Below are 12973 nucleotides of genomic sequence, written 5' to 3' on the forward strand. Positions count from 1 at the left end.
AAAAAAAATCCATGCTATTTATTCGGATACGATGTCTTGAATAATTTCTTGTCACGTGGATACACTCTGTTATAACTGGTTGTTTACTATCTATGATTGAGGACAAGGCGGTGGTGCATACGACAACGGAAGTCGGCGAGTTGGCTACGGAAACGTAGAGGAAAGGTATCCGTCAAGCACAATTTACCTTTTTCTAACAACCACGTGAAACAAATACATACATGGGAAACATGGCAACACATCTTGAATTCAACCGTTAGGAGATTAAAATTTGAAAAAGGTAAAATTTAAATTTTAAAAATATGAAAGAAGACAAAATAACGGGTTTGATTAAATAAGGATCCTAAAAAGTCATACAGCCAGGGTCTATTCGGATATTTTTCTGCGTTCTACAGCCAAAAAAAACAATTCACAAAAACAAACGTAATAGTAGAAAGATTTCGGATATTATGAATCTGGATTTATCCTATGGTTAAAAAAAACACCTACCAAGACACGAACGGATTTCGAGTACTAAATGTCCATTGAGGCGTCGAAGAAGTTCGTTCAGTGTGAAACTATGGGTGGTCTTCGATCCTTTCTATGACTATTATACCTGGATGGAATGACATAATGTTTCCTGGAGAAGGTTTCAAACAACGGGCATTTCACTAACATCCATAGAGCAATTTCCATATATAAGTGATTTCCCTTCATCTTCAAAAATTCTGATTCAATTTCGTATGAGGAAAACTTATGGATTATCCAATACTTTCAGATGTAACTCATAACTTCTTGAGAATTCGACAAAAATTGACAAAAATTCTAGTTTTGGAAGAAAAACAACTTCAAAATTTGCACTAAGCGGTTACTCTTATCATAATTATTATATTTCTATAGATTATACCTCGAAGCGACAAGATAAATAACTATCCTTGTGTACTATAAGTACTACTGTATTCCTACCTCACATGATTCCCTCAGACCGATAACCAACAATTATGACGTCACGAAACGAAAACATCAATCGCAGTCAAAACTGGGAGAAAGCGAAAAAACCAAGGAGAAATTTCTATAGTTGTTTGCTTCACTATTGTCCTCACTATCCTCAATTCTTCTATCCAGAAATGCGAAGGGAAATTCATGAATGCTGAGAAATGAAGTCTGAAGTTTTAAAATAACATTTGGGTTTATAAACAAGTTATTCAAGGTGAAAGCAAATAAGGAGAAGGTATCCAGAGATAGCAGTGACAAGTACTTTCAAGATTTCCTCAACTTTACTTAAATTATTCAGCTTGACTAATGAGAAAATGAAGGGTATTTGAGAATTTCAAGTAAAATTCTGGAAGTGAGGTAAGTCTTTATAGTGGAATGAAGCCAAAGAAACATTTTACAATCAGATCTTCCAGAAAACCTTCAAATAAGGGAATGAATTCTACCTTGTTTGCATCAACAGTACGTAGACTCATCAGCGAAAAAAATCGTTTCCAGAACAAATTTCCAGATTTTAACTATTCAAACGTTCCTACAAATAGTACTACCTGAACAGTACTGATAAAAGGTGAGAGCAATGGTGGAGACGAAACCAATATGGCAACAACGGAAATTTTCAAGAAAAATTGAAGTAAGAAATCCTAGAAACAGATTGAATGCTTGGAGGATTCGCTTGGGCACTATCCAATCAACACAACCAAAACCAGTAAATAATGACGAGAAAAATGGAAATAATAAAATCCAGCTAATCCGTCCAGGAGTAAAATTTCTATTAACGACAAAGTACGACTTTTTTTTTCGTTCAGTATATACACGTAAGTGTTGAACGCAAAGTTTAGGCTTCGTCATGCTTGAATGAGCTGAAAAAGCCATAACAAGCCATGCCACCAATAAACATCACGAAAAAAACCCTCATATACTAACAAATTGTCGTTCGAGGACAATTACTAGTATCATTTGGAACGAGTAGTTTATATTAAAATAACGATGCTAAAAATATGTGATAATTGAGGACACAACAATTTCTGATAGATTCTTCCTGAAGGAAAAAGGCGATTATTTCTGATACCAACGTTTTTGCGGTTTCCAAGAAAAAAAAAGCACCCTTTTCAAACGAATATTCCTTCGAAATTATTTTCGTATAATATAAACTACAAAGAAGATCCTGTCACCAAGGTATAGTAGATTTTCTGCTTGTGCTTGATTTTTTAAAGAAAATTCTCGTACTACTATGTATATCTTTTTTCAAACATTCTTCTATTTCAAGATCATTCCATCGTTCCTGAATCAAGGAGTCTATTTTATTACCACCTGCTCGATTATTTCATTTATTATTATCATTCCTAATTTTTTTTAACTTCCTTGTCTGTTTCGTACAATACGTACTTACCATTTCCTATTCGCCCATGTTCGACTGTCCTTGAATCCTGGGATGTTGAATTCGTAGCTTTTTTATTGATTTACTTGAGCTGTGGCTAAGATTGGTATTGATATTTATTAACAGCTATTGTTTCGGTGTTTTCATATTCGTCAGGAGCCTGCAGAGAATTATCAGTGATTTATTCTCTCAAGCACCTTATCGTCCTACAGAAAACATACAAACGTAGGTAAACTATGGGGTGGGGCGTGAGGTCCCTACAAAAAACCCTATAAAATGTGCTGCTGTTTCAGTTAAAGGCATCACCCCACGAATCTTAGGTGGTGCAGATTTCAGGTGGAGCATTCTTATAATGGATAGTAGATTATGGAGAGGGGGACGATTCCGTCCATTTCTTCCTAATTGCCGTAAGAAACGGTCCGAAAGATTCGGCGTCGTACAAGGCTGGCGCGCTCCAGTCGAACTCCTTGTAGAAAATAGTGCGCCAGAACACCTGAAGCCGTATCTTCCGGGCCGTTTTTTACGGCAATTAGGAAGAAATGGACGGAATCACTCCCCTCTCCATAGTCTCCCATCCCATGTACGAATACACCACCTGAAATCCGTACCATCTCAGATTCGTGGAGTGATGCCTTTAACCTGCCGTTTGTATGTTCTCTGTAGGGTGGATGTGGCGCTTGAGAGAATAAATCACCGACGGGTTTGATCCTTTCCAGGCTCTGACGAAGGAGGAAACGCCGAAACGTTAGCTGTTAATAAATATCAATACAAATCTTGCCCACAGCTCAAGTAAATCAATAAAAAGCTACATTTTTTATTCTTCTATTGTTTCATTTGAAAAGCGTGGATGATGACGCGATCCTTCCCCAACCCGTCCAGAAACTCTCGAAACTCAGAAATAAAATACCTCAGACTCATATGAGTTCTTACGACGAAAGAAATCACCTTACTTCCGTGAAAGAAGTTGAAGAGATGATACTATTCTAACTTGAAATCAACGGAACAGTATCAGCGGCGTCAACATCAGATTTTCCCTCCAGTTCCTGTTTATTATAAATCTCAGAAACGTCACGAAAATCGTTCATTTTCATGTACTTCAATTTAGAAAAGAAAGAAAACTCATTCGATATACTTACCGTATTACTAGAAAGGTTACAGCCATCACCATACACATCACAGTGAGTTATTCTGTAGTGGTTGTTAGCTTCCTGTTGTAATCGAGTACTCACGTGGAGTAGGATATCTCCACAAATGAAGCATTCCCCAATATATCAAACCAATCATTTTTTTTCATACATACTTTATTGCATCACAGAGGAAAAAAAGAATCTTATAATGTGGAACTGCAAATAGTACGATCCAATTTCTTTTTTTTTCACTTTGAAAAGCAGTTGAAAGTTTAAAAAAACGAATACGGATATCGTGACGATATGAAGACTAACCTAGTTCTTTCATGACGGGACAATGCCATACCAGTAAATAACACAGTACATGAGAACATTCCGAGCGATTGGCTATATACACATCGAACAAAGGCGAATAAAAAAGGAGCACGAAAGCTTTAGAAGAAGAAAGTCACATGATCCAATGGCCAGCACCTACGAGATATGATGTCGCTCTTAGGAATTGGCAAGTGTGGCCCGTTCCAGAGCAAACGAATAGTTGAACTCATCCGAATCCAACCGACGAATATCAAATGAGATCGTAGGATCGGGAATATTATCATTCTGTAAAAAATCATCTAATAGAAAAAAATAAGTAAAAGTAAAGTAAAGTAAGTCAATTTTGCTTATAACAAGCCTTATTCTGGGACTAGTGATTACTACATCTAAATCTTTGAAATCACTGGCTAAGTATCTACTGTAATATTTTCAAAGCCTTAAAAGGCGGCTAGAAGTGGATCAGCAGTTTCGGCAATGTTTTTCGGGTGCCAGAGTCCAAGAAACGAAATCCACTATACACTAATTCAGTTAATTGAAATAAAATGAAAAATAAATGCGTTTTACACTCCATTTAAAAAAAAATAAAATAGAGTTGGTGACATAGTAAATTGTAGCATCATATTTTGCTTCTTTCAGTTCCACGATATGTCGTCAAATTCGAAGAGGACCCCAAGATAAAGACTGATTACCGAAATTGGCACATATTTTTCAATAAGTGCATGTTTTAGATCATTTATTGAAAATTTGACGGCTATGGGAAACAAGACCATCTCCGTTTCATTACGAAACACCAGTGATCTAAGAAGATCTCTCACTAAACTTCTGGGATCTTTCCATATGAAAACCTTTCATATATGCATGATTCCCAAAAGCCTACACAAGTACAATAAAGTTTGGATTCGAACGTTGTAGAAACGAAAGAAAAAAATTATATTTGCAAAGTATAAAATTACGAAATGGTTAAACGTACCACAGGAGCCTTCAGTCTAGAAGCAAGCTGAGGGTTCAGCTTGAAAGGTACGCCATCTTCACCTCGAATTTTCGTAATGGCAGGATTCTGAAGTTGAAAAAAGATAAACGAAAAGAAAAATTGAACCTCGATAAACAACATTTCCATGCAAATTCCTACGAAAAAAGAATTACACTGAAAAAAATATTAAAAATACTGCAATCGCGGTAGTCCGACATCAAAAAGGTGCATGCGATTGTTTTTAAAAAAATACAAAAACGAGTCACCACAAAAAGTGCGCAAAAATATGTTAGCGAAACAGTCCAACAAAGGGTGACATATCCAGATGAAGGAATCCCCAAGCAGCACTTGTCTTCCAGGGCTTTACGACGGATATGCTATCCCGGAAATACCTGACTGGACATGGCAAACTAGTGTGATATTGATTTCGCGTGCTCTTTTTTTTCTCTCACCAGGAGGTAGGAATAATATTTACAAAACAAAGGTTAGGAAAGAAGACAACACAACGCCACCTTTATCGTAAACATATTTACATCAGGTTTCGTGACCAGAGATGGAGTGGACCCAGACTGTCCAAGCTGTGGATAAAGACCTATGGGTGGTGGAGCTTGTGGTCCAGTGTTGTTGGATATGGCACGGTCGCTGAAAGGAAATAAATCCAAATGCCATAGAGAAATAAGATACTTGTAGAAACTATCTAGAATAAAACTACCACTTTCCAGGAACATTTGTAAAAGAAAATAAACAAGTAAAAATATACCTTTTGCTGTGTTTGAGTCCAAAGGCAGGTGGGACAACAACAACGCGGAAACAAATGGCAGCACCGTCTACTTCACTGAAAAAAATAATCATCAATTTTTTTAGACCATGTACGAAAAGGTAAAAGTTGCATGAAGTCTTCAATCCAGCTAATAAACCCTCAAGAGCTTTTCTTCTTTTAGAAGGAGAGAGAGGAAGAAAAGCGCCCAGGAATTAGAAAAGAAACGTAAATAAGAATTAGTTCAAAAGTCGTCCCGCACTTCGAAACCCTTTTATTTTTTGCAAAAAATACAATAACTAACAGAAAGTGGAAAACTAATGCTTTAAAAGTCACTGAATTAGCTACTGGTTGACATAATCATAATTGATAGGTGACGTGAGCCAGACAGTTGTAGTTTTGTCAACCTCAATGCGGATACTTTCATATTAATTGAAAAAATACAGAAAATTTACAACAACGCCTACAATTTAAAATTCTTAGCAAAAGCAAGGAGATTTGATTCCAGGTATGACTTGTATGAATTGAATAAAACCTGAGAGCTGCAGCCAAAAAAAAACCTTTAGAAACTAGGTGAAACTCACCCAGCTAATGTGAAATCCCTTGGTGTCTTTTTCTGCTTATTCAGAATAATAACTTCTCCAACAGCATCCACAACAGAATCGCGTGGCTCTGTCTTCAAACATATGAAACGTTTCCGTAACGATTTCTCACCTTAAAATTCAATTCTCATCAGCAGTTATCCGATGGAAAAAAAAGGACATAGCCGTTAAACGACAGATGGAAAGTATCGTAAAGTAAAGTATGGAAAGTAAAGTAAAGTAAAGAGAATATATTTATTTTCAAAGACTAAATGACCAATTCGTATAATTCTTAATCTCAAAGAAAACAGAAAAAAAATCAAACAAAATAGCACTTACGTGAATCTGCACAATAATCAATAGCAATGAATCCATGAGGTATGGGATCTGTATCCTTTACCACCGTTATGTCAGTAACTACAGATACTGTACCCTAAAAATTTGTGATGACAATTTTTAAATGACATTATTGAAATGGCTTTAAATATAATGTCAAATAGTTCTAAATAAATTTTGTGCACTGTAGGTTTAGGTTGGGAGTGTCAACGAATACAAATTCGTCGACCCTTCCGCACCATCACATCCAATATGTTAATTTAATCTTACGACACAACACTACCTAGTCATATTCGGCAAAATTTCTGGAATAAACAACTTCTGACTCTACTAATTTAGCTCCTTTAAAAGATGATTCCAAGCATAGGTGCAATACAGACAGAGGAGCCGGACCCTCCTCAGGTGAAGGGGGTTCTTTCGCCAATCGTCCAAAAGTGAAAGGAGTTGGAGCACCGGCTCCAGCTATAGCATCTATGATTTGAAGTAAAGGAGCAAACAAGTTGTAATATGAAGTGTGGATTGAGAACGAAATAAACTTACTCTTATAGTCGCTTCTGGAATCTCACGACTGATCGCTAAATACCGGACAGGACGTGACCATAGTGAGAACGCACTTTCACGCCACAAATCTGCATCACTACCATCATCGTGGCATCGAGTAATCTTAAAATGACGACCATAAAGAAAATTAAAATAAACACTTTGACTAGCAAGCTTTTCAAAAGGGCACTTTGATTTAAAAAAAACATTTATCTCATAGAAAGCTTTAGAAATTCAATATTAGCAAATTCCCATCCCTTTAAAACCAATGAAAATATTACTGGGATAACTATGGATTTAACTATGACATAACTAATGAATAAATCACATGAAAGATTCCATAAACAGATTGAAAATGTCACGAAACTACAAAAAAAAACCAGCATTCGCTGTTTCTACATCTCTTCAAAATTACATATGGGAGGACTTTTGAAGAAAAGGTGAAATGACGTCAAGAACTTGCAAAAGTAGCTAAAACATGTAAAATAATATTCACTTCTAACGTTGCACGGCTTAGAAACTCAAACAAAAAGTTTCATTCGCATAACCAGTGAGAACTCTATAGCATAGATTTAGATTTTAAAAAAATTCTCTCTATATTAAAAGCCAGAAGATCTCAGAGCTAGAGTTCCAGGAATTGTTCCAAATACAAGCCTTCCAAATCTTCAAGGCAATCCCTTTCACTAAAATATATGTTGTTCCTGGTAGCATTTCAAGAAGGCACACTACACTATTTTTACTTTATTCTATATCCAAATTCAAGAAATATGGAAAAGTAATAAGAGATAGCAGAAGAAACGAGTAGCAATTAAAGGGAACAGTTGAGAAATTTTTAGAAAACTAAATTAAAAGTCACATCGGCTGAAGGGAATTTCGGTGACGGACCATCAAAAAAAAACTTCATTATTGGCAGTTTGGCAATATTTATGACCACTTGAAATAAACAAAGTAGTGTATGGGAAATATTCGTATGAGCGAATCCCATGAATGAAAGTAAACTAACTCTATGTTGACGAATAACCACTAAACTAGTTTGAGTGTTTTTTTACTAGATCTATTTCACATTACTCTTGATGTAAATAGTAATTTCGGAAAAAAAGTCATACAAACTACGTCGTTATTCAAGTGGACAAAGCAAATGGTCAGCGACTGGGGTGAAGAACATCTGATTCATCAATCTTACTCACAGTTTTTTTTTACTGGCCAATATGTGAACGAAAACACGTTAAAACAATCCGAAAACAAAAAGAAAATCATCAAACTTACAGGAGTAAAACCTTTTGGACATTTATTTTTATCTGATACGATACAAAGGGCAGTGAGGGGAAGAGAAGTGGCCTCATAGTCATCTGATTTCACCAGCTCCCTTTCGACCATTCTTCTGAAATTATTTATATATTAAATAATCATATTTTGATTTGAAGAAAGGTGAATAAAAAAAATAGGTAGAGGGGCAACACGTGACAGAATAGTTCACACGAAAAAAAAGAATATCCTTCAGTCGAGCAAAGAAGAAGTCAAAGAGTGAGGTTACAACACAACCAAAGTGCGTGTGAAATTTAGGAAAACCTAGCCAATTCGCAAACTTTGAATGATGATTTACAGAACATCTTTGGAACGTGTGTATCACGTAAACATATCTCTAAAATGAGCAAAATAATCAATAAAACAAACAGAAAGCGGTACGTGAATAATGATAGATGGAGGAAGAGTGAGAGAGACAGCACTTACATAGATGAGAGAATGAACAAGAGATTACGTGACAATAGGATCCATAAAGTAAACAGAAAATATAATAAAAACAAAGAATGCATACAAAAACCCCCTATTTCACCTATCATCGCTAACATCCTATCTTAAATTGCTTTATAATTAGAATCCAATTTTCGTATTGCTGATAGCAAGATAAGTTTCAATTCATACTCATTGAATTTAGAAAAAAAAAAGGTGTTGAATTTCTAACATTTCACAATTTTGAACTATTTGTACGATATTTGCAAATTTTTATCCTTGCTAAGTACTTCTCTCTCAATTTCTATTACCTTCTCCACTACAACTATCTTACATATTTGTCCTCCATTTGTATTTGTTAGAGTACCAGTAGATCCGTTATTCTCCAATTAAAAAACTACAATCCTAGACCTACAATGATGATAAAAAACCGCTGAAGAAAACCTATTATAATCTAAGTTAATGTGGATGATAATGTGGAAAAATCAAATGAAATTATTATCATCGAAACATTGATTGTTGTGACGAGAATAACAATTGCAATGCTTCATGTAAACAAACATTATTATTGAAAATTATCCACAAACCAGTTGGAACTGTTTCGAACAGTATCCTCAAATCTTTCGACAAATTTCTTCATTCGTAGATTCTGACAAGGTTCATTAGGAAGAAGAACGAAGGAGAAAAACCCGGAAAAATACAAATGGTTGTACAGTGGAGAAAACAAGTCATATCAGTCATATAACAGACAGTAAAAAGTAAGGAAATCCACATTCAGTGTTATCCCAGAAGCTCTGAATGTCGAGAACAAAAGATAAACGAAGAAAAACAACCAAATGTGTATAATTCCGAGAAAAAAAAACAACGGGCAAAGTCCGAGAATTCGAAAAGTAATGGAAAAAGTACAACAAGGAATGAAAAAAGACTCAGGAATGGAGTCCAATCGAGTGTGAAATGCAACTGACACAACTGCTGACGTCCCTCAACATCAGCAAATGAGTCAGCTCAATTCAGTTATGAAATAAAAATGTTAACCTAAACATTATGTCAACAAACTGTACTACAAACACGAATTCGAAATCACTACCACAAATCCACGGATCAAGGAATCATGTGACGGAATGTATTGAGAAAAAAAAAGAACAAGAACGACAACTTCCTGCACATTGACGTAAACATGTGCGAGTAAATCCGAAGCAAGCGGACATTTCGTATCGGTGCATGTGCGTAGCGATAGAGCGCGTTATTTTCTTCCAATCCATCCAGACATGAGACCATTGATTGCAGGCAAATGCGTGCGTTAGCTTATCGGAGATACTTCGTTGATCCGCAACGCCGAGAGTTCGCATTGCCATCGCTGCCTACTTCCAGAATGAGCGAATTTCTGCGACAATACCTATTATGATGTCTTGCCGTGGGAATAAGGATTCATTTCTTCAAGGAACTCCCAATCCTACCAGAAAGAGCCTTTTTTGATGATATATTTCAGAAAAAATGAAAATTTGCAGTGGACACGAATAAATTTGAGTTGTGTACTCTCTGGTGCAGTGGTCTTTTTTTTACTTTACATTGCAAATTTATTTACCTACATCTTTGAGGATATATATGTTGATGGCTTCATAATCTTTTGCAACTAACTTGTTGCTAGGATTTCGGATCAAGGTTATGTGAGCCATCCAGACGGATTCTTCAATTAATGTCACTCGTAAATGTAATGGGAAAACAACGCAGCTTGTTCAATTCATTACACTACTCATTCGCATCAAATTACTAGTAAGCCTCGTGAACTCGAATGCAACACACATATCGTTCATATTCTTCTTCACTCGTTCTAATTCATAAAAATATTGCTGTTAACATTTATACATAGCAGAATCCTTTTGTGTTAATGGTTTTCCGTACACATTCTCCTCCTGGGATTGATGAAAACACTTTCGGAAAAAAAAATTTTAATGATGTTTCTAATGGATTCAAAGACTTTGTGGAAAATAGGGGAACTCGAAAGCACATGTGTCATTTTCGCTCGACAATATTTATTTCCACATTCTTCCAGAAATAATTCAAATTCGTACAATTACATTCGAGCAAAGCGCTAATTTTATGCGATAAAGTCCAAGTGGAAAAAAAAACGTAGTCACCGTAGTAGATCCTTTAATATTCATGGAATTTAAATGACTTTATCCGCTGATCTTCTTCACCAATTTAGTATTTCACTCTTTCACTACAAAATTATCTTATATTCCCTATCATTATCAAATTCGATATTTTAAAGTTTGTTTCAGTTATGAAGTATGTACGAATTTTATACAAAAACTTACTACATAACTAAAATTTTAGACCCTACAGTTAAAAGTTTCCTGTTTCAAAATGATTTAGCCATGTTATTGATAACTCACTGATATGAATCCGGGAAATTTACGCGTTATCTGTAATCGAATACTTTATTCTCGAGTTTCTCGCTCAAATACAACGGATGAACAACTTTCACAGAGACCAAGAACCGCTTGCGTTCCAGAAATTGTGGATAAACTGCGTGGATCTGTAGATTCCCGAATGAAAGTGCATGAAACATGAAACGGAGGGGATCGAGTGCATTTTCTCTTAATGTGATATCTGGGAGACAGCATTTGGCCGAATTCTATTATCAATTTGAGAGAAAAACTAAAATTACTGATTAAATTTAAGTTATTTTTCAATGAATTAGATTCCACAATACAACCTTCATCCAATTCTTTTCAATTTCTTCATAAGTAAATTGTTATCTAACCTTACATTTTAACCTTTCTGGCTTTGGAATGAGATAAAATTTGTGTTCAATGTTTATTTGGTATTGTTTAGTTATTCATAGCACGTGAAAAAAAAAGCATTTAGAAAGGTACAGGTGCAATAGTCACACTACAACTAATCTTAAAATGTATCATAGAATATTCTGGAAGTCCAGCTTTACTCATATATGTCAATAAATCTCTGGATATATAATGTGCTCAAAACAATCATCAGAATTAAGCAATATTGAATTATCAGTTTTTGAAATTGCAGCTGCTCCTCCTTTTATTTGGGAATTCCCCTCCCTAGAGCTCACCAGAATTTGCAATCCAATCCAAAGAAAAAAAGCACGGATGGTGCTTATTTCGAATGCGCATCGTTTGCAATTTAATGAAATTATCTCGAGAATTTTCCTGAGGAAACGTTTTTTTCCAGTAAGATATAGTATAAGGGGAAACGAGGTTATGATTGATTCCCTCGCACCCCACTTTGATCCTTGTGAGCAACATTTGTGTTTGCATATGACGTATAATATACATTTGTCTCGTATTTCACATATTTGGCCTCGATTTCAATTATTTCGTTCTCAGTTAACAAGTATTACTTAATTCTTTACAGTAGCCAGATTTTCTTTCAATAATAACGATACAATTAGAACTACCCAGAAATAAAAATTAATTTACATTTTTGATCCCGTGACCAGCAAGAGCATTGTTGAAGTAGATTTAAAAAGGTTATTTTTTTTTACGAATTATAGGATGCTCAATTAAAAGCTACATTTTTATTATTATCGATGTTAGCCTTGGAGGCTTCTAAGCTTTCAAATTAGATTAATACCCCGCGATTTAGCAAATTTTTTCGATTTTTAAAGGAAAGTTCCACGAGATGTTTTCCCGTAACATATAAAATCTAGATGGCTAAGGAGGTCACCCATTTATTTTTTACCTTGATTTTTATTTTGAAATGTGATGGATTTTTGTTCAACAGCAATTATTCCTTGACGGTCATTACTATAATCTAGTGTATACTTCGACTACATATGATTCTCTACAACAGCTTCACATCTCGTTTTTCATCTGGTTATGCAAAGTATTTTTCCTTTTCCTTCCATTTCATTCTTTTTTTTTTCAAATTCTTATAGAATTAACAGCAGAAGGCGAATAAAATTCTCTAATTCCCAGATATTTTTACGTTTTTTTTTTGAGAGAGAGCTTAGCTCTTATCTTTAAATGCTCCATATTCCGTAATAAATCGAAGCCAGCACCTCGTTATCTAGGTCCCATTTCAGATCCTGAAATGACTGTTACATACACTCTGGAAGTTAGTCGAGCTCGATTCTGGGGTTTTCCAAAGTTGCTGGCTCGATGGAGAGGATCGATATATCGATTAATGTATAGGGAAATGATTTGTTTTCTAGCTGCATATTATTTCATCGCATTCTTCTACAGATGTTTATGCGATGAACAGATGAAGAGGTGAAATTTTTATAGCAGCAAATAT

The 12973-nt window shown here is 35.2% G+C and overlaps 1 protein-coding gene across 1 annotated transcript; it reads right to left on the minus strand.

Annotated features, from left to right (window-relative positions):
• Nucleotides 1–3969: 3969 nt before the first annotated feature.
• Nucleotides 3970–8353, minus strand: RB195_025870 (uncharacterized protein; the record flags this gene model as incomplete). The annotated part of the gene is made up of 8 exons (XM_013454061.2): nucleotides 3970–4077; nucleotides 4763–4849; nucleotides 5275–5404; nucleotides 5523–5597; nucleotides 6104–6233; nucleotides 6440–6533; nucleotides 6977–7099; nucleotides 8243–8353. 8 exons carry the CDS (start codon nucleotides 8351–8353, stop codon nucleotides 3970–3972), a joined length of 858 nt encoding a protein of 285 aa, XP_013309515.1.
• Between the last annotated feature and the right edge of the window lie 4620 nt (nucleotides 8354–12973).

The sequence above is a fragment of the Necator americanus genome, chromosome X, assembly GCF_031761385.1.
Source record: "Necator americanus strain Aroian chromosome X, whole genome shotgun sequence".
Lineage (NCBI taxonomy): Eukaryota > Metazoa > Nematoda > Chromadorea > Rhabditida > Ancylostomatidae > Necator > Necator americanus.